We start from the raw sequence: 22,449 nt of genomic DNA on the forward strand, positions 1-22,449 counted from the left end.
CACCCTAGATAGCTCTGATTTAACGAGCAAAAATAAGGAGACTTTGCCGGGGGAGGAGGCCATTCACCTGATTTTTTAAGGCGAAAGCGAGGCCCGAGAGAGGCCGCCGCGCTGCGAGGCCGGGAGGTACGGGCGGCGGGGCAGCACCCGCGGCGGCGGGCGGGCGCGACAAATATGCAAGAAGGTGAATATTCCCCGTAAAGAAACTATTCTCCTGCGAGACGGCGCGGGGCGGGGGGGGGGGGGGAAATTGGGCATTATTCCTGGGAGGGGGGAGGAAAAAAAGAGAAACACGGGCATCTCGAAGGGCGAGACCGCCTCCACACTTCCTTCTGCCCCCGAAAAGTGGGTCTGGTGGCCGCCTGTCCCCGGTGTCCTGTGGTGTGTGTCCCCCACCCCCCCCCCCGCTCCGGTGCGCACCCCCGCGGCGCGGCGGCCGCTGCGCGCTGAGCGCGGCGCCCGCGCCCGCCCCCGCCGCGGCCGCGCTGCGGCCGGCTCGCCGCCGGGACTGGCACCCCTGCGGAGCTCCGTGTTTGTTTAGGGCTCGCCGAGCCCAATCAGGGCCGGCTGCCTGCAGTTTTCCGGCACGGCTGCGAGAGGCGCCTCCTCTCTCCTTTTTATACATGAGCCGCCCGCAGTAGCCGCTGGACTCGCCTTCGCCGCTCTCCCCCTCTCCACTGGATTAAAGCCTGCGGCGACCCGGCGCGACCGGCCCGATGCGGGGAGCTGGCAGGAGGTTTGGCCCGTCGCTTCTTATTTTTTTTTCCCCGCGATTTCCCTTTTATTTTTTTTTCTTTCCCCCTCTCTTCTGCTTCTGCCTTTCTGCCCCGGCTGCTCTAGGAGGAAATCGGCGCGGCGGCGGCTGCGCTTCGCTCGGGGAGCCGGGGAGTCTCTGCGGGCAAACATCCGATGCCTTTGCCGGCAGCCTTATCTGCTGGACCCTTATCTCCCAGTTATCTCGCAGGAGGGAGAGACGTCTTTCGTGCCTATCTGCGAGGGGGTTGTGCGTGCGTGTGTGTGTGGGGGGGTGTATGTGTGTGCGGGTATTAATACTCCTATGGTTATCTCGAGAGCCCCGAGGTGGGCTCGGAGAGGGAGAGGAAGTTCTCGCCGCCCGCTTCTCTCGCTGTCACTTCTCTGCGTCCCCTTTCGCTTTCAGTCGCCTCTCCCAGCGGCTTGGCCCCGGCGCTGTGTGTGCGTGTGTGTGTGTGTGTGTGTGTGTGTGTGTGTGTGCGTTTGCGTGTGTGTGTGTGTGTGTGTGTGCGTGTGCGTGTGTGTGTGTGCGCGCCGGGCCTCCCTGCCGCTGGCGGCTCCGGGATGCGGCTGCTCTCCCCGGGGGCCCCGGCGCCGGCGCTGGCTGCCACCCCGCGGAGGTGTGCTTGGGGTTTGGGGCAGGCCCCCGGCGGGGGCTGCCGGCCGGCCCTAGCCCCAGCGGCAGGCACAGCCCCCCCCGGCCCCGGCCCCAGCCCCGGCTCCGGCTCGGCCACGCCGCGCAGCCGTCGGGGCTCGGCCCAACCCGGGCGCATCTCGCCGGCTCGCGGTGCCTTTCCCTCCTCCTCCTCCTTTCCGTGACCTTGGGCTGGAAACAAGCAAACAAGCGAGGCGATGCGCGGAAAAGCGAACATCTCTCTCTAGAGAAGTAACCTTAAAGGGATCGCCTTACTAATTGTTTTCGCCATGGAATCGAGTCAAATGACTCATTCATTGAAATAACAACAACAACAACAACAACCACAATAATAACAATAACAACAACTAAGGAAGGGGCTTTGGCGGAGACCACAGAAAAATGCCCCCTCTCTGCCGCTCGCCCCCTCGCTCCCCACGGCCCTCCCGCCCACCTTCCCCCGGCGTGCTTCATTTCAAAATCTGCTGCCAGAGATAAGGTGGGAAAGGGGAGAAGTGCGGCGCGGCGCAGGGAGCGGGGGAGGCGCGGAGCCCCCCGGCCCCGGCGCCCGCGGGATCGCGCTGCCGGGCGCGGCGGGGCGGCGGCGGGCCAGGCCCGGGGGGGGGGTCCCGGCAGTGTTGACCTGCGGTGCCTGATCCTATCCCGCCGGGGCGAGGGACAACAGCGCCGAGGCGACATGAGTGATTAGGCGTTCAGAGGGTCCAGATAAGCCCTGATGAATCTCATTAAAGGAGGGAGACTCGCTGTCCTGTTTGCTAACTTTGTTATTATTATTTCCCCCCCTCCCTCCCTTCTCTGCCCTGCTCTTTTGTGTCCTCCCTCCCCGCCCTGCCCTGCGGACCCCTCTTCCACTCCTCCTCCTCCTCCTCCTCCTCTCCCCCTCCTCCCCCTTCCCCATCCACACCCAGCGGCTAGAAGGGGACCTGGATGGCCGTGGCTGAAGGCGGCTGGTGCGTGGTGAAGCGGTGCGCTGCGGACGCCGGCGGCTCCTCCTGCCCCTTCTCGGCCGGGGCGCCGGGCCCGTCTCCTCCTTCGCCGTCCTCCTCCTCCGGCTGCTCGCAGGGCGAGCGCGGCTCCTCCAGGACTCCTCTGCCGGAGCCCGACGGCGGCCGCCGGCCTCCCCCCGGCGCCGAGGGCAGGTCGCTGCTCGCCCCCTACGTGCACTTCGGAGCCCCCCACGCCTCCAGCCTGCCCAGCTGGGAGGACATCCTGCTCTTCACGGATTTAGACCAAACCAACAAGCTGATCTGGTCCAGCCGCGGCTCCAAGCTGAGCGCCTTCGGCGCCGAGCAGCCCGAGGAGATGTACCAGACCTTGGCCATCTCGGCCGCCCAGGGCCCCACGCCCTACGACGGATCTCCGGGCGGCTTCATGCACTCCACGCCCAGCTCGCCCGTCTACGTGCCCACGACCCGCGTGGGCTCCATGCTGCCCACGCTGCCTTACCTGCAGGGCAGCGGCGCGGCGCAGCCCAGCCACCCGGGCGGCAGCCACGCCGTCTGGTCCCAGCCGGCCGCCGAGAGCCCCTCGTACAGCACCGGCGGCGGCTCCCACCCCTCGGGCCGCTTCCCCTACTCCCCCAGCCCACCGGTGGCTAACGGCGCCTCCCGGGAGCCCGGCGGCTACAGCAACACCCTGGGCGCCCGCGACCAGTACAGCCCGCTGGCGCGGCCGCTGAACGGATCCTACCCGGGCCACTACACGTCCTACGTGGGGCCGCAGCTGGCCCCGGCCTGGCCCACGGCGCCCTTCGAGAACTCCATGCTGCACTGCCTGCAGAGCCGCGCCGCCCCCATCCCCGTGCGGGCGCCCAGCGCAGGTAGGAGCCCCGCGGGCGGGCGCGCCCCGACGGCAGCCGCCGGGCCCCCGCGCCCGCGGAGGCGGCGGCCGGCCTGGGGGGGTGGGGGGAGAGGGGGGTGCCGGGCCACCGGGGAGTCTCGGCCGCCGCGTTTGGTTCGCGGGTGCGGGCTGTTGCGGGTCGGATGCTCGTGGTCCTGCGAAAGTGGCGCTTTTTTTTGTTGTTGTTGTTTCGGGGCGGGAAGTGGCTCTCTTCGTTTGTGTTGGCTTGGGAGGACGCAAGCAGCCCCCAACCCGAGAAAGCGGCGTCCTTTAACAGCGTTGCAATCCGTGCTGCGAAGCCGGCGTTTCCAAAACGATTCGCCCCGCTTTAAAATCCCCCCTCCCCAACCCCCCAAATGAACATTCCTGCTTTCCCTAAATAAGACAAGGCGGTGACGAAACGGTGAGACGTTCACTACTAAGTAACCCTTCCTCTGTGTTCAGGAAAATTGCAGAGGGTCCCTTCCCCGGTTTTTGATATTTCAAATACAAACCTGGTCGTTGCTTCGTTTAAGGAAAAAAGAAGAGAAGCCTAGCAAAGCAAAACCACCCCCCTCCCTCTGATGTGAATGAGAGATCCCGTTCAAAAACTGCTGTTAAAATAGGGCACTCACTGTTGGAATTTTACTTTCGCTTTATAGTTGTCACATTCTTTTTTAGTTAAGGAAATTCTCGGTGTCACTGTATTAATCGTAGAAGTAGAGGCTGAACTGCAATGATTTAACAAAATGGAGAAAGATTAACGATTATTGCAGTCTCTTCAGCTTTAGAATGCATTGTGAATATAAAAAGATATGTATACATCGAGAAATAGATGTGTGGGGGTGTATGTATATATCTACACACACATATATGTGTGTGTGTGTGTATACACACACATACATTTGATCAACATTTGCTTTGTAATTTTCTCCTTCAGCAGAATTGTAGAAACAGTTGTAGAAAATTACCTGATCTTTTTCCGCCTTTGCATACGAATATAAACAATAGTCCTACTGGCCCTCGATGATACCTGGCTGGTTTAGGTATTCGTGCTTAGGCACTCTGTGCTTACTGACATGACAGAGGGAGTGAAGAAGACCCCGCTTTAGAGCTGGGAGCCGAAGAGCAGAGCAAAGCTGAGAAGCCCTGTCTCTGGGCGGCTTGCAAGTTGAGTTTTTAACTCAACTTCCAAAAGTTTGAGAGTAAAATTAGAAAGTGGACTGTCGAAGCTGGAGTCTACAAGTTAAAAAAAAAAAACCCAAAACCAAAAAACTTGAGGGAGAGGGATGGAGTTGAATGATCTCGTGGAAGGGAGCGGGGGAAGAAGGGAGCCCGAGAGGGCAGGAGCAGGGCAGCCCTGCGCTGGAGGAGGCTGCGGAAGGAGTGTCAGATGAGCCGAGGAGGGGCGCGGGGAAGGGGGGGGGTTCCCGGTGCGGTTTTCCACGGCCGCCGGAGCCGCTCCGGTTTGTGCCCGGGCGGGCCGGGGCCGCGGCGGCCGCGGAGCGGCTGCGGGGAGCTGCGGGGCCGCGGCCGCCCCCAGCCCCCGGCCGGCTCCCTCTGCCGTCGCGGGCGCTGTCACGGTCCGTCTCGCCTGATAAACCAGAAGCGACGGCATAATCACGGCCCGCCTCGCCCCAGGGCTTCTCCTGAAGACTTTCCCTTGGAGACAAATGTCCTTTTATTGCGAGGTTTCCGGCGCAGATTCCCCGTGAGCTCGCGTTTGTAACGCGCTGTGAGAATAATAATGACATTTATTGTGCTGGGTGTTTCCAATAATAAGCCCAACCGTACGCGGATGTCGCTAATCGCGGTACGTGACCTCTTCTCGGTAGATGTGGGCAGCTCTTCCTTACATTTCCCTGGCCGGTCCCTTCTGCCCCCATGCTGGGAACTCAGGGGAGGGAGATCGGCCCTTGGGCCAAGGGAAGGATGGGTGTAGGGAGAATTGCATGGCGTTTGAAAATCAGACTTGCTCGCCCGCCGTCCCCCCTCTCCGGAGCTTCTTCGCAACTTCACAAGGCTTTTCTCTTTCTGCAAGTTGAACCTCGGCGGTAAAGCCGACGCCACGTTAACACGGTTCTCAAATAATAATGTCAGCGGTCAAGGAATCGTGCGAGTTGCTGCAGTCACCCACAGTATTTTTAAGGCGAAATATTGGACAGTTTGAACAGCTTTCTTAACGGTATTTGCAGAAGTACTAAATATTTATCTAAAATTAACGCTATCTTTTGCTTTCCTTGGAGATAAATATATTTCTCACGCACCAAGGGAAAATGTTAAAAAAAGCCCGGGAAACATTATCATGGCAAAATTTCTTTCTATAGGCACGAAGGTAATATTTTAAAGTAAATAGCTGAGACAAATAACTGTTTAACTTCCTGCGTCCTTGAAGCCTTAAGCATTTTACTGATTACAGTATTCAATGGCGCTTTTAGTGCAAAGATTAATAAATCTTAGTGATGTGTTAAGAGTTACAAGCTGACAACGTAATTTGAACTGTGCTCTCTGGACTCTGCCGTGTTCTGATTCCTGTTTCGCATGTAATATTTTGCAAAGGAAGGGACAAGAGAAATGTGATCTCGTGGGCACAGGCTAAACCGTGTTTCTTTCTAGGTTCAATACGTGTAGTGTCATCCAGCTTCTGTATCGAAAGCTGCTTGACATTTACAAGATCTCTTTCACTTTACAGCGCACAAAGCTAATAAGTGAAACGTAAAAGAATAACCTTATGATGAATTAAGTCAGGTAGCGGAGGGGATAAAGGGAGCAAAAAGCGATTACAAAGATATAATTCCGCAACAAACTTTCTCCTTCTGAGCTCAAAAGCTGTTGTAGAAATTAAAACACTCCCTTTAAATGATTGCTGCACAACCTAGAACGGTATATGTAAAATGCTCATTTATTTCCCCCCCGAAATATAGAGAGGTGAGTCAGAACAAGAATATAAAGATTTGCAGGGGTGAAGGTGTTTGCCTTTGTAGGTGGGTTCTCTTTATTTTTTGCCATACAGGCAGACCTTTTTTTCAGTGCTCAGGAGCTATCTATCAGTGCAGGGTGGTAGAATACTACGTATTTTTCCATTTCCTCTGCTTCCTAACAGCGAGGTTGGATTTGACCAAATAAACGAACTGAAGTGGTCGTTCCCACTGCTGACTTAGCAAAGGCAGATTCGCAAAACACGCTCCTTGACTTGAATTTTTGCTAGAGGCAAAGCATTTAAAATAAGAATCTCATACGACAGACAAAACGCTTTGCCCAGCCTTGACCCGGAGGAATATTTGGCAAAAACACCACTTTCGGTGGTGTTGCAGTTCAGTCCCTAGGTAGGCTTTGAAAGCTGGGTGCTTTGGCAGGAAACCTGAGCGTTTTGAGTAACACCCCCTGCTCAAAAGCACAAAAACCCCCTCTGCTCCGAGGGCACCACCTTGGAGGTTTTTACTCCCCGTTCATCTTTGCGGCTCTTTTCTGGGACTGACCATCGCCGCCGGCTCTGCCTGCCCGAAACAGCCCTGGGGGATCCGCCCCGGCGCAGCTTCAGCCAAATTTTGAAGGGGCAAATTCCTGTGCCAGGGAGCAGCGGGGGTGCCTGGAGGGACATGGCTTGGGGTGGGGGGGCTGCAGAGTCCTTTCCCTGAGCTCCTCCGGAGCTAGTGGAGCAGAGTGCTGGTGCCGCTCTTATTTTTAATGGGACCAAGCCTGGTGTGATTAAGAAAAAAAAAAAAGCGGGGGGGATGGATTTTTAGTAACGACCCCTGTGCTGCAAGCAGCATCGGGGAATGACTTTTCCCAGGGTTGCCGGTGCCTGTTGCTTGACCCCGTGCCGCTCTCCCGGCGCTCGCTCACGTCCCGGCGCTTGCCTGTGTGCCGCGCTGGTGGTGCCAGGGCTGCGCGGGGTGGGGGGGGGGGTTGCGCGGGGCATTGTGCGAGGGGTTGCAGGGGGTTGCGCGGGGGCGCAGCGATGCCGGCCGTGCCTGACCCCCCCCCCCGGTCCTCTCTGCCCGTACAGAGCTGCTGGAGGACCTGTCCGAAAGCCGGGAGTGCGTCAACTGCGGCTCCATCCAGACCCCGCTGTGGAGGAGGGACGGCACCGGCAACTACCTGTGCAACGCCTGCGGGCTGTACACCAAAATGAACGGCCTCAGCCGGCCCCTCATCAAACCCCAGAAGAGAGTGGTGAGTGCGGGCAGTGGGGGGGGGGGAGAAGGCAGCCCCCCCCCAGCCGGGGCCGCGGCGGAGGCGCTCGGGTCGCAGCATCCCAGTGATCCCCCCTGCCCTTCCCCTCCCCGGCTGCAAAATCAAAACCCCGAGCGGGACTGCGATTCGCGGCACGGGCGAGAGAGAGCCGCCGGCTGCGCTCAGCTCCGGGCCCCGCGGCTAGGCCGCGCGCCGCCCAAACCGGCCTCTGCCCCGCGGGTTAGCAACGTGCGACCTCGCTTGCCGAGCTGGCAGCCCCCCCGCTCCCCGTCACCGGTTTTGGAGGAATTTGTGCTGCAAATGTTGGAAGTTTCCAAAAAAAAAAAAAAAAAAAATCCAAGGTTGGAAATTGTTTGTTCAGAGGGCTAGGAATTTCTCCAGACCTGCTTTGTTTGCTGAGAGCTCGATCCTTGGGAATGTAAGCAAGTTTTGTATGTAATTCAAAGAAAACCAATTGTTTAAACAATGATAATAGCCTTTGTTTTGTTTTACGCCGAAGAAATGAGCGGCAATTTGTCTAAAAATATACGCCTAAAACTAGGGGGGGAAATAAATAGTACAAACCAGGACCCCCTGTTTATAGCTCGCGCTGGCACTGAATAGGCGAGGAGAAAATTTAACAAGCGGGAACTGCGCATTATGTTTAGCAAATCTGGGTGGAGGTCAGCAAAGAGAAAGAATACGCTCTTCAGTAATGGCTGTTACCGAGCGAGTCACAATAAATCACGCTGGCATAATCCGAGCTGATGTTTGGACCCTTGTGCGTGGAGACGGTGTATCGAGCGGGTCAGCCTTGCAAGGCCCTTTCGATCACGCCAGCTGCTTCGCTCCGTTCCTATTTTCGTAGCGTTAAAACACGTCCCGGTCTTTATTCCATGACCGTTTTTTGAATTTAGTCTTGTTACGGGGGCACACAAAAGACAAACGCCAAATTATCAGCGCAGACGGCCACCCCCCTCCCCCCCGGCCTCTGTTCAGAGCCGTGCCTCTAAGCCAAAGAGTTAATTTAACTTCAAGCCAGAAGTTAATTACCGCTGGGTGCCCATTTTTTTCTCGCTGGCCGTCCAGCAGATTTCATTACGCTAGGTGTTACCTAATTAACAGGGACAAATGCCACAGACGGGCCAGGTCTGCCGCTGGCGGGAAGTGTCAGGTCTCGATGACCGCCTGTGGCACCTTGGCCCAGTGCAGATTTACACTAGCTGATACCTGGCTCTGGCGTCTCCGTGCTTCTTTTCTTTTCTTTTCTCTTTTTTTTTTTTAAATAGGGGGGTAAGGAGGCTAAAACGCAGTCAAACTGCAGCCTGATTTCAGTCTGACACCTCGGCTAAATAAATCTGAAATAGCTCTGTGTAACAACCCATACCAACTCTACTGGCCATAACTATAAATCAGGCATGACTGCGTTCATACAGTTGGAAATATGTAGGTGAGAAGGGAAAATGTTTTGAAAATGCTAAACATGTTTGGATTTCCCTGAAGTTTCTGATAAAATTCCTGCAGCAGAAAAGTCATTCTAGCTTCAAAACTTGCCAAAAAAAAAAAAAGTTTGTTTAGATACAGGAACGGACAAAAGCTATGGAAATAAAATATATCAAGATTTATATCAGACTGCATAAAAAAGAAAGAAAGAATTAACAGAATGAATTGACTGACAGCACCTTACTTGCAAAGAAAGAAAAAGAAGCGCATGTGTTAAGACCAACCTCTTTTTACCTGATCCACATGAAACTTGTCTCGATTTGAAGAGCACGGTTTTGACGTGGCATGTATATATATTTATTAATAAGATCAAACATTCTGTCTTAATGGGAATTGGATTTTTAAGATTAACAAGTATATCCATATGCTTCAGCCGGTATTACATTTGGCCATGTTTTTCACCGAGCAGTTAATAATGACTTAGTGATTCAAGATTAAAATGAATGCCTTTCGTCTAGAGCGCTTTTTGAGCTGCAGCGTAAAATGACAGTTTGCTGCTAAAGAAACTCGAGCAGATAAAATTCAAGAAACGTGGTTATTACTCTGGAATATTCTTCATTCTTAAAACGTTTTTATCAGTTTCCCAAGTGGCAGTCAGCTCTGCGGTATCAAAGGTGACTGAGTGTGTCTAACAACCGAGCAGTAAATGATTCAAGAGGAAGGGCATAGTACCCTTAAGTCAGTAATTTCGGTTATAGGTGCTTTATAGTCAGAGTGAGCTTAATGCAATTCTCTACAACTGACTTCTCCATGTAAACTTGTTCAGCTGCCAGAGACCGAGCCAGCGACTGATTTTTTTATATTTTTTTGACAATGCAATACTTTGAAAAATAATAGATTTATGATGTAGCTGGAATTCTTTGCTGGTGATGAACGTAAAAGAGATCACTTGTTACAGGAACTTTTATAACCCATTCACCTTCATTTCACATGTTTATGAGGACTGCCTTCACTTATGATATACAGCTTGCAGTCATAAAGCCCTGGGTTATATGGTTATTTCTGATACAGGGTTGCTTCACCTTGGCTCCAAACTCCACGGAAGAGTGTCATAAATGGCTTGTTTGCGAGGTGGACCTTGCTGTCGCACACCAGCTTTTCTGACGGCCGAGAGAAAGCTCTGCTCTGTAAAACCCGTTCCTGGGGCATGTTGGTTTTCGCACGATGATAAAAATGTGCGACGATTTAAAAAAAAAAAAAAAAGTCCTTTTACAAAGATGACGCTGTTTTACCCGCTCTCTCCCCAGAAAGCCGTCCTCGGCCCCCTCGGGCTTGTCCAAACAAAAGGTCGCTGCTCGCGGCCCCCGAGGTGCAGCTCGGCTCGGGGGCACGGAGCTGCCTTTGGCCGGACACAGACTCCCTGACCCCCTGCAAAGGCCATTTTTCACATCTGGGTGCCCGCGAGGGAAGGTGATTAAAGCGGTCGATTTTTCAGATGAGCCAGGAGCGCTGATATCAGAGCCTGTGCGGGGAGGGGGAGAGGGCTTTAACAAGTCTAGAGGAGGAGCACGGAGATAATCTGCCTTCTTGCCAGCCTGACGGCATCGTAGTGAGGCTATGTCATAGCGGAGAGCGAGCTGATGCCCGCTGCTCTCACAGAGCCGCTTTACATCAGTTTTCCCGTCTCTGAAATCAGGAGAGTAAGTTTTCAGTTGGGGGGGACATCGCTGAGAAATACTATCCTCCCCCCCCCCCCAAAAAAAAAAAAAAAAAAAAGAAAACGCATCCCCGCAGTGTTTTAAAGCACTTTGGGTTTCTATAAACGCTCGAGATGTAGCTGGCTCGCTGCTCGTTCGCCCGCTGACGCTGCTGTGTCCCTGTGCTTGCCCCTAGCCCTCCTCCCGGCGGCTCGGCTTGTCCTGTGCCAATTGCCACACCACCACCACCACGCTGTGGCGCAGGAACGCCGAGGGCGAGCCCGTCTGCAACGCCTGCGGCCTCTACATGAAGCTGCACGGGGTAAGCGGGGGGCGCTGCGCGATTCCCGCGGGAGCCGCCGGCGCTGGCTGGACGCGTCGGCCCCGGGCGTCGCGCCGGCGGGCGCCCCGGGGCTTCGGCGTGCCGCGCGCTGGCGGCGCCCGGCGTCCCCAGGTCCGGGGCAAAGTTTCTGTTGACTCGGGACGGTGCCGGCTCGCGGTTTGGGACCGAGGAGCTAGAAAAAAAGAGCAACGCCTCGGAAATCGATAAAATGACGGAGAGACGCCCGTCATTGGAAAACGGTTAGGCGTTTTTTAGCAAGTTAAGGTTTTGACCGGGGGGTTTGCCGTGACTGCTGTCCCGATCGATCTGTATCAAGAAACCGCCCCTGCAAACGTGGCAGAGCTCTTTTCGCCACTGTGATCTAAACCAGGTCTTTAGCAGGAAAAAAGACCTGCAGAAGGACAGCTTGTCATCGCCCAGGCAGACATAGCTATGCCAGCAAAGCTTTAGGGGTAATTCCCGCCTTTGACAGGTAATAATACGGGAAGAAAATAGCTCCGTCTTAAATATGATGGAATATGCTTTGGGCGAGACTTGGAATTTGTTATGCCCCTGTGGATTAAGTTACAGTCAAGCACGAGTGTTTGAAGAGCTAGGGCATTAGGAGTGATTGGTGCTTGGTCTAGTCCTTGAGGAAAAAGTAAATTATACCACAGGTTTAAACATTATGACCATAGTAAGCATATGCCTGCCTTGTATTTCCCCCAAATTACGTTACCATTAAATTAGAAAATATTTTAAACCAGTGTTTTCTGTATAAGGGTTGTAGTTGTAATGACACAGAGTGCAAAGCAGATTTTTGAGCGCATTTTCTGTGTAAACGTAAGCTGGATCCTATAAAGCCGTACCAGAGGCAGAACTATTTATAAGGACAAATACTAAGCTGATTACGTCCTAACGCTTCTGTCCTAAAGCACTTATGGGTACTGATCTGGTTTGCATAGCCGCTCTACAGGAAGAGGAGTAGAGCTTTTTTTCCCCCCCGTATGCATTCTTGCTTTCCAGAATCAGCCACTGAAGATTAATTCCTGACTTACCAGAATCAGGAACTAGGGACCAGATATGTGCGATCCAACTTAATGTCATATGACCTATGGCCGAACGATGCCTTTTTTCTGTAAAAGTGTTGTTAATGTGTGGCCTGACAGAGGTGTTTGAAAAACCATTTAGCCTGCATCAAGAAGAAAGGTTTCCTGCTTTCTTTATTCAGATAAAAATCCCCTTGAAGCAATTCATTGCTTTACCCACGTAAAATCTGTACGTTTTTTGGAATCGCTGCTACGACAAAGGAAAAATGACTCGCTATATATGACTTAATGGACATTTTCAACATCACTGTTTGACCTTACAGTATAGTTTTGATTTTTGTTGATTAGAGTGTATGTATGCAACCTTACGATTGCTGTGGAAATTTAATACTTTTAGGTTCCCCGACCCCTTGCGATGAAAAAAGAAGGAATTCAGACCAGGAAGCGAAAACCTAAGAACATAAATAAGTCAAAGGCATGCTCTGGTAAATATAAAAAGATAAGGCAGCTGAGCTGCAAGAGTTTTTTTTTTTTCCTGACTGGAAAATATTTGTTTTTAATGCCAGCTCCTGATCTTTCAGGTAACAGTACTACTGCAGTTTCAATGACTCCAACATCCACGTCTTCTACTAACTCAGACGACTGTAGCAAAAATGCTTCTCCAAGCACACAGACTGCAGCCTCAGGGGTAAGTAGTAACACAGTATCTGTATTTGTAAGCAAGCTGATCACTGTGCAATGTTATCACAGCTTTTATCTTATCTAGCAGAACAATAATCTAAACAAACTTCAGTTTTGTTAGCTGATACTGGAACAAGATTTTCGGAGGATATTACATATAATTGTAAACAGAACGACAAGCTGAAGTACTTTACAAACCTCTTAATTAAGATCTATATAATTTTTATGATTAAGTTAACCATGGCTTAACCCAAGACATTTTGTTTTGAAAAGTTTAGATTCTTCTCTTTCAAAAGTTTTCTTTTGGGGCAAAGGCAATATATCATGCTCAGCTGATCATTTAAAGAAACAGTTGTGCGCGCACCCTGTTTTTTCAGATATGCTTTGATGAGACTCTGTAATTCAAGGCACTGCTACTCTCACGTTTTCCAAAGCTGTTTAGTGTGTACGTCTAGAGATATATAGATATAGATATACATATATATGCGTTTGCATGCGTCATCCTAAATGGCTAGTGAAAAACAGGAAAACTTTATCCCGCCGTCTCGAGGGAAGCAAAGTGGCTTTTGTTTTAAACCCAGATCCAGATCCAGGGCAAGCCAGGTGAGGGAAGCCCATTGATTACGGATGCTCAGCATCTGGCTGCGTGGAGCTCCAGAGGAGCACCGAGCATCTCCTCTCTTACTTTTGACCCTTATTTTACACCACATACTCAAGCCATCGCAGACTTTCTTTCCTCACTCAGTTAGTGTGTGTGATAACAAATACTACTGTTAAGGTTGAATAGCTTAATATAGATTAATTTCTAACCTCTTGGCTGTACATATCCGTATCCACACTCACTCCTTTGGCCTTCTGTATCCTTTAATCTGCCACATAATTTCTTTGAAAAGCTTTCCTAATGTGGCTTTCTTTACTCCTTTATTAATAAAAAGAAGACATTGTTTATAATAACTATTTTTCAATATGTCTCAGCGTTCCCACATCCAAATTCCTTTCACTGGTTTAATTCCCGACCTACAAAGTTTCATTGTACGAGGGGAGAAAAACCATTTTTAGCAAATGTGATTGTTCGTGGACTGACAGGGCCACCCACTTTCAGAGGCACTGGGTTGTTGGTTCTGATGCTGCCAGACAAGGATGTTATTAACAGGGCTTGTCTTTGACATGAAAAAATCCTGTCAGTCCAATAGAATAAACAGATCCCATCAAAAAAAGAGAAACATTAACCAAAAAAGTGAGCTATTGCTGGATTTCAGGCTCCCCCCAGCGAACAACTGTTCACTGTTTTAGGCTCTTGCCTAGTAGTTGCAAAGACAAAAAAAATGCAGCCATATTCACCTTAAATTTCCCTTTGATTACCTTAAACAGGCCTACTGATCTGAGGAATGTAGTGAGATTTATACAAAGGGCAGAGTTACAGGCCAAGTCCAAAGCAAGTCCTGGGGCAGTGCTGTAGGTAGCACAGCTAGATGTTGCTCAAGGAAGGAGAGGCTGTTCAGAGGAGATGTCGTTTTCCGACACCGTTGCTTTCCTGACTGGCTCAAGCCTGTCTTCCTTGCTGTTGCCCTTCTCCATAGGGGAGCCTATCAAAACTGGTATTAATAATCTTTAATTTGCAGTAATGCAATTTATAGTACAAATTTTGCAGTTGCAACTAAGCACGACTTAGCAATTAAGAGCAACTCAGAGAAACCCCGAGGCTGCTCTTAAGTCCCAACTCCATGGCGTAGGGCCAGGGGAGACTGGGGGCCGAAAGTGGGAAGCGGCAGCCGTTAAGACGCAACAGTTCTGTTGCCACTAGCATCCTTTGGGAAGACGGTCACTAGCTACAAAGGAAGTGAAATCATCGCTTTGGGCCTTGATGCTGTGGAGGGGGCTGTGCGCTCATGAGGCCCACTGAAGTTGTCGGGAGCGACAGCTTCACCCTGAAAGGGTTTTCAGCATTTTAGAGCGACGGAGCCTTTAACCTGATCACCTGCTGAAACACAAGTACTACACTGGCCTTCTGTTTGCCTTGATTTCCAAGTTGACATATCGATGGCCCGAAGGTCTGTGTTTAGTCTTCGAACAGGCAATGGCTTTGCACTAGGAGAACAAACTTCTCCAGGCCGTATGGGAAGGGAAAAACTCTGGGATGGACGCGTTCCTGCTTTCTAGTCCTTGGTCGCTTTAACAAGAAGGTGTCAGTTCTTGCCAGCGGCGCTTGGTGACGTTCCCGAAACGTGGGCACCTGCTTGAAGAGTGTCCCTGGCTCTTCCCCTGTGCGTCACACAGCTGGCCCGGCAGCTTGTTTTTGTTGTGTTTTGTTCTTATTTCTCCCGTCTTTATTCTGTAAGGAGGGGAAAAATGCCAAGTTGACATTAGGCAGAAAAATATGATGACATTTTAGAAACCGTTGTCTGAAATTCACAGCAATGTTGTTGCTAAATGAATCAGAGAAAATGAATTCCTTTACTGGTACAAAAGTAATTTATTATGCCTTTTATGGGAGGCTGCCAAAAGAGTCCCTAGTTATGTAGAAATCTAATGGAAATGAAATTCAGCAGAATTCATTTGTCAGTAATATTCACTTTTTGCCCTACCTTTTTTATCTCTCTTAAAAGTAAAATAAAGAGGGGAGGGCAGAAAGAGAGAAGGGCAGCAATTACTCAGTGAAATGTCTTTGAGATTGTCTGTTTTATAAAGGGAATTTTATATGATGCCAATTTTGAGACAAATTAGCAAGAACCTTAAATGTTGATTTTATGTTCGAGCTGAAGTTTAAACATTTAAAAGATATGATTAATGAATTGCTATGGGCGCAGAGTTGATTTCAAACATCCCAAAATGTAGAAGTGTTTGGATCGGAGATGTTTCCTTGTCCCATTGTAGAGGGGCTATTTGCCAAATTCACATCTGGATCCAGGATTTAGGCCTATTTCTGTTTTCCTAAGCAGTATAAGTACTGGGTGTCCTGTGTTACTAATATGGAAAAGGTCCAGCTCCGTGATATATGAAGTGGCTTTACATCCCCATAAAAAGAAGATCTGAAGGTTTCAGACAGCCTGCATCTGTGTCTATACCTGCTCTCCCTTTGATGCTGCTGAAACTGTACAGAAGAAAGCTACGTGGGGCAATTTGCTAAACGAAGGACGCAGTCTTTGGTGCACACCCTTGCATTTCCATGCAGGGGCTCCAATTGGTGTGATTAGCACAAGTGCTTTATTCCCTTATTAGGCTAAAAGGCAGTATGAAAAGTGCAGTAAAATCTGCTTTTTATGGCAGGACATGGAGGCTCCATGAGCCAGAGCTGATGTCAGTAAAGGCACAGCAGCACCAGAGGAACTCTTCTTTCTGAAGACTGTACTGCGCCCATTGCCTCCAATTTGGAGCTTTCTCAGAAGGACCGTAATCACACAGCATATAATAACGCAGGACAGTTGTCTTGCAGGTAAAACTAGTATTTACTTCCCTTGGACATTTACCTTTGGAAGTGGTTCAGGCCTGGATCTTCAGTGGTGGAGTATGGGAAGTGGGAGAGCTAACTGAAATGATCTTGGCAGGTGGTGAGCTGGGAGAAAGATACAGTTCTAATGGTCCCCAAATTTATTGGCAATCTGTGCTGAATTCACTGAGTATGTGAATTCACGTGCATTTGTTTCGTTTTGTTTTCTGAACTAGGTTCATGAGAGTGTTAGAGGTGTTGCCTTTTGCTCTCTTTTGGGCAGCGGATTGGTAGGTCATGCATGCAGGATATACGGGAATCAACCTCAATACAGGATTTGCCAGAGTGTGGATAAACTCATACACTTGACCTCTTGAAGAGAGAAATCTCGTAACTGCCTGGATACTGGAAAGCTGAATGGCTGAGGGTCCTTCAGACTATCTGATTATAAGATTTCAGTTGGTATAGAATAATTTAGTAATCATCAGGACATCGGGACAGAGCTTCCGTGAGAAAGACTCATGGACTTGTTAGGACTTTCACCTGGAAAATGGGAACACGGTGCCTCAGTCCTGGTATGAATAAATATTTATTTAAACCAGGTGGAATAAGATCAACAGGAGGCATGAGGAACATGGCAACCTAAAATACCAAATAGTCTGGTAGTCAAGGCATTATGCCTGCAGATGTGATATGCCAGAGAACAGAAATGAGTCTCGGTCTCTTCCATGATAGTCATAAATCTCGGACAAAATAGGATGCTGCTTTCTTCTCCCTGTTCAGTTTCATAAATTCAGTCATTTGTTTTCTTTGCTTCTTGTACATGTATCCAAAAGGAAGCATTTCATTTTGTATCAAACGGAACAAAGTAATTACATTTATTTGTTTCAGCAGGGAAAAAAACAAGGAAAAAGAGTATTCTTGGTTCAGCGCAAAACATATATGCATATGGACACATACATTTTGTTTTGTGCTGTTTTATTGCCAAAGCAATAAAGTCAATTACTCACACAGCCCTCGACAGCAGTTGGGTCATCAGCTTTCCCAAGCCACGCTGGAAGAAGCCTCCCTTAGGAAATTAATGAAGTATTATCCACAGATTTATGTTGCTATAATACAAAGGAGAGATTAGAAGATATGTAAACTTACACATCTGTTAGATAAACAAAAGCATCAATTGGACTAGTGAGAAATTACAACTTTATGTAGGAAGACGGTCACTAAATCAGAAAAAAAGCTTTGATTTTGCAGTATGGAGACTTATTCTTAAGAAAACAGGGAGTGATAGTATTTGGAGACAGTGCTCTTAGTGGGGAAGGCAGTTACCGAAGGGAGACAGGCTGGAAAAGTAAGGACCTCACTGAAGTTTGCCAAAATATATTATATATGAAAGCATTTTTTGCAAGTGTGTTTCAACTGACTACAGTTACTGTTCAAGTGTGGCAAAAATAACTATGCAAATAGAAAAGAGAGCGAGAGCGGTTTGTCAGCTGAGACTTAGCTTGCTACAGACCTAGTATAATGTCCAAAATTCAGGGAGCTTTTTGAGCAGATGGAGCAAAGGTCCCTCTGATAGAGCGGAGGTCTAGATCAAGGCTCTCGGCCACCCCCTCCAACTGTTAGCATGATTTCTTGCTTGGAGCTTTTGCATCTCACGTGCCAAGGCGTGGGGTGAGGCAGAGGGCTGGTGTCTCTCCTCGCTCGCCAGACTCCGTGTCAGGCGGATGGCGGAGGAAGGAGTGGGCGGAAGAAAGCAGGAGACTTTCAGCCAGAGATATTGGTGCTCTTCCCCCAGCACCGGCTGGCACAGGCTGAGCAGCCCATTTCTGACCTCAGGACAGGCTTTAGTGGGTGCAAATTTGGTTCGGGGTGCTGATCAGGGGATTAGGTAGGATGAAGGTGTCCAAGTCCTTCTGTGGCTTTAGCTGAGATGTCCCTGAGAGAGTGGTGGGCAGGTCCACTGCAGAAATGGCACCTCTGAGCCAAACCACCCCGTTGGGTCTGAGCTCCATGACCCACTCCTGTTGGTTTGTGTAGGAAGAAGGTCGGATCCTTAAACCATCTTTGCAGATATAAATCCAAACTTCCTTTATTTGTTGGGAGGACAAGTCCTTCCTAACAGACTTCATTCATTTTCTCCTCAGGAAGTTGAGGTTCGGTTAATTATCTATCTTATTATCAGATTTCGGCAATAAAAATAAATCCATTGCCTTTTTACTGATAGAGCCAGCTGTTGTGAATTAGAATAGCTCATTGACTTCAGGAGCCTTGTTCAGCTTACTTGTGCCAGCTGACAAATGTCCTCTACTAAGCAGCTGTAACTTCTGTTGTCTTTCCTCTATGAATGCTGGAGACCTCACAGCAGAGGTAGGCAGGCACGTGAGCAGAGCTGAGTAATTTACTGATTCAGCCGTGTCCTTTACACAAGCTCAAGTTTGTTTTCCATGTCTCACTTTGGGAGCTGCCCAAGCTGACTGGCTTTGTCATGACATTACCAGGGTGGGGTTTCCAGCCCGGCGGTCCTGCCCAGGTCCTGCCCGTGCTGCTCAGTGGCGCCCGGCTCCGGCCGTGGGCTGGCAGGGGCCGGGCGGGCTTCAAACAGGACGTGCCTCCGTGGCCTCCCTTCTGGGGTGCCGGTGGGAGGGGTGGCTGATAGCCCGACATGGAAACGGCAGATCGCTGCGCCCCACCTTTGCAGGACTGACTCAGGAAAAGGGCGAATTACATTTTCCAAGGCAGGAAGAAAACAGGTAGCGATAAGATATTTGCCTACCGGAACGACGGTTGCAAATATGGGCAAACGGGAACCTTTCAAAGCAGCTTCTAGTATTTTTAGCTCAGGTTGAGCAAACACTGCTCCACTGTAACTTAAGCCCTTTTTTCGCTGTGGGGAGACTGTTAAAAATTATATCTTTTGTGTTAACAGGAGTCTATTTTATGCATGAGGAAATAAAAAATCCTCTTTGAAAATCCAGACTGATGAAAGACCAAAAACGGACCCAAATGTTAGCATGAAGTCTGCCTCATTGTATTCTCCGGGCATAGTCACAAAGAAAGGGGAAATATAGATTTGTCATTACGGAAAGATGCTTGGGCATCTGATAGAGAGAGAAAACATCCTTCTTGGGAACAGAACTACTTTGGCTGTCTTTTGGGGAAGCCGTTGTTTCTCCAGTCTCTGCATTTTTGTGTAGAGACTGGCGAAGCGAGGTCCTGGTGCACGACTAGGTGTGAGAATAGTAGAGATCATACATTTTTAAAAAAGATAAAGGAAACGCTGGGCTCCAGGTCATTTCAGAAAAAAATGATCACTGGCAGTGAGTACCTGCGTTTGCAGAAGGTGAGGTTTTACCTGGGCTCAACACAGCAACAAGAACTCTGTAAAGCACTATGTGGAATGGCCTTTGAAGAAGCGAAGCCCTGCTTTTCCTATGTAAGAACAGCTAGCTTGGCATGGCTCCAGGAGAGCCAAGAACTCTACTCTTGTAAAATGATTAAATATGTATACTTTTCACTTAAACAGCAGGCAGGAAACTTCTGCAGTCATGGTTTAAGGATAGTCCTTTTTTTTTTCTTTTTAAGGAATCTTGTCTGAAGACTATCCATTAACAAGTAAATTAAGGTTTTAAAGCTGACATATCCGAGAGTTAATTTTGCATGAAGTCAGCTCTTAAATATTTCCTTTATCAGGTGAAAATGTTGCCCCTTCTCTGTCTGGCACTGCAATTTTTTCCTCTTTAGTGGATCTGTGCGGCCTCATGGAAAAACTGATTGTTTCTTTGTCTTTGCAACTCTCCATTTTGCTGTTAAAATAAATGGACTGATTATAGTACAGTTCAGAATTTCATCTTCACGTCCACCAAGGCTCCCCTGCGCCGTGTCTTGTGCGTGAAGGTGGCAGCGTGAGGGACAGAGACGCTCTTAGTTCAAAGGCACAGCGTTTCTCCACTTGAGATAAAAGGCGGAAACTCTTTCAGTGGCCTTACAGAGGGTGAAGTGGTTGTGACTAGCATTTTGCAAGGCAAAGGAGGATTTTAGACGGCTTTGAGTTTCGAGGAACCCAAAGCAGCCCAGTTTCCAGGAGGTGCTAAGCACTCACTGCTGGAAGATTGGGACGCACCCGGCTTCTGCAGCCGAGGAACCGGAATTATAGGTGCTGCCAGTGCCGGGTCACGTTTACGGGGTTGGCATCTGCTTGCCTCCGTTAGGGGGCAGTGGGACACACGCGCGTGAGCTCCATCATCGCAGTCCGGATGGTCTCACTTCCAGATTTTTCTGCAGATTTTTCTTTTCTGTTGCTATTAAGAAAGTCACGTAATGTTTTCCGAACGCTGCTGTCGCTGCAGTTAGGCCATGCCGACGCAGTAAAGTCACCGTTACACGAAGGGGAGCAGGAGCTGGCTGTCCCCGTGCGATTTCTTCAGCTACCAAATTTTGAGTCATGAGAGTGAGAGACGCCCCCACGCGTCCCCCAGCTCCGTCCCCCCCGCCCCGTGGAGACTGTCGCCCAGAGGGGCGCAAAGCCGGCAGACGTAGCTAAATTTCTCTTTTCTTTTTCTCCCTCTGCAGGCGAGTTCCTCAGTGATGTCCGGCCCGGGAGAGAGCACCAGCCCTGAAAGCAGCAACCTTAAGTATTCGGGTCAAGACGGGCTGTACACAGGCGTCAGCCTGACCTCCACGGCCGAAGTCACGGCGTCGGTGAGACAGGATCCCTGGTGCGCCCTGGCTCTGGCGTGATTCGGCGCGGACGAAGCTGGCCACCAGTGCGGCGTGGCGGCCTGCAGACGCCCGCGCGCGGGGGCTCTGGCGGAGCGGCCCGGGCGGCAGCGAGCGTGCCGGCAAAGACCATTCCCTTCACACCGTTTCTGTGCCTCGGCGGCAGAGGTGTTTTTCCACCCCCAAAAAGAGGCTCTGCCGAAGCATCCGGTTCCTCATCTATGCAAGAAAAAAATATAGGGAAAGCAAACGCCCCCCCTGGGGAAAGCTAATACAGCCATACACGCTCAAAAAAAAAAAAAAAGGAAAAAAAAAAGAAAAAAAGAAAAAGAAGAGAGAAACCTAGACCTATTGATAGATTCCAGAAATACATCCTCAACTTACCCAGCAGTGCTGCCTTTCTGATTGTATATGTGTTTTCACTCTCTCACCACCTTCTCCCCCGAGCATCTGACTGAAGCAGTCAGTGTTGGGGAGGGAGCAGCAGAGGCTTTAATTATTAGAGACAGTGAGATGCGTTTTAAAGAGCGTCAGAAGTGTGTACTCCTTGAGTCAGTGCGGACGTCTCGAACTGAACGTTTTGATGCCTTCGCCCCGCCGGTTGTCCCGTTGGGCGCCCTCCGTCTCCAGTGTGCCTGCGTTGCTCTGCCCCTCCGTGTCAGAGCCCAAATACGCCTTCGGAGGAAATCACAATGTTTGGTACAAGTCTCACAAGGTCGAGCTGGTTAAGGAGATTTTGTTGTTGTTGTTGTTTAAAATATTTACTCACTTTGCAAGACTGCGTTATAACTTTTAAAGTACACTGTGACTGAGGTTTATGAAAGTTCATATTTTGTGGCTGAACTGTATAGAGTCAGTCAAAATTTGTAAACAGGGTAGCAATCAGATATTTTTCTTCCATATATACAATAATTTTTTTAAAGAAGTGCAATTTGCGTTGCAGCAATCAGTGTTAAATCATTTGCATAAGATTTAACAACAGTTTTTATACGAATGAATGAATGTAAACATTTTAACTTAATGGTACGTAAATAATTTAAAAGAAAAACTTAACTAGGCATCCTTAGGCTTTTTAGCACAACAAAAAACATCCACTTTTTTGTGTTTCCAGTTGTTAAAGCAAGAGTTTCAAAGAACAAGCTTTCTCTCAGGAAAATTGCCCTAGCCGTGTGCTCCTAAGTTTTGTACAAAAATGCAAATGCATCCCCTGGCTTTTTTGCCATTGAATAAGTATGTGCTGGAAAGAAACAAATTGCAATGAAACTTTACTACCTAACTGATACATATGTAAATACTCCATAAGATATTTAGGCATCTTTAAAATTTAGGATGCAATCTGTATAGTGTGACTGACGCATAGTTAGGTTGGTTTCCATTGTTTTTTTTTTTTTAAATGGGATGTCATTTGGAAAGTTGTTGTTTCATCAGAGCTTTACAAATAAAAGGGTATCATTTTTTTTTCTGTACACTGTGCCTTCTACTTTGTCTCAAATGTAGTTGTTAAGGTGTATTAAAAGCTATAGAAATGTGCCTGATCCGGGCAGCGTGCCTGATGGCTGCAATGAGGTTCTCGAATGGAGATGTCCACTCTGTCGCGATAAGCCTGTATTGTGTATGACCTTTCTCTAGCTCCCCTTGTGATGCCTTCTAGCGGTATGTAAAAACAGGGCCCCGTACCTACCAACACAAGCCTTATTAGCACGAGAGCTTTT

The 22,449-nt window shown here is 49.5% G+C and overlaps 1 protein-coding gene across 6 annotated transcripts; it reads left to right on the plus strand.

Moving 5' to 3' along the window:
* Positions 1 to 57: 57 nt before the first annotated feature.
* Positions 58 to 22,203, plus strand: GATA6 (GATA binding protein 6). 6 transcript variants are annotated; one of them, XM_068932331.1, is made up of 8 exons: positions 101 to 184; positions 542 to 736; positions 2,317 to 3,227; positions 7,236 to 7,402; positions 10,739 to 10,864; positions 12,311 to 12,398; positions 12,495 to 12,601; positions 20,591 to 22,203. In XM_068932331.1, the coding sequence occupies exons 3-8, from the start codon at positions 2,336 to 2,338 to the stop codon at positions 20,756 to 20,758; spliced, it is 1,548 nt and encodes a 515-aa protein (XP_068788432.1). In that variant the 5' UTR covers positions 101 to 184; positions 542 to 736; positions 2,317 to 2,335; the 3' UTR covers positions 20,759 to 22,203. The 6 variants fall into 6 exon arrangements, with proteins under 6 accessions (XP_068788431.1, XP_068788434.1, XP_068788432.1 ...); XM_068932332.1 differs by having other exon boundaries at positions 111 to 184; positions 629 to 736; XM_068932328.1 differs by having other exon boundaries at positions 165 to 184; positions 629 to 736; positions 12,480 to 12,601.
* Positions 22,204 to 22,449: the final 246 nt, after the last annotated feature.

Source organism: Struthio camelus, chromosome 2 (genome assembly GCF_040807025.1).
Source record: "Struthio camelus isolate bStrCam1 chromosome 2, bStrCam1.hap1, whole genome shotgun sequence".
In the NCBI taxonomy this organism is placed as follows: domain Eukaryota; kingdom Metazoa; phylum Chordata; class Aves; order Struthioniformes; family Struthionidae; genus Struthio; species Struthio camelus.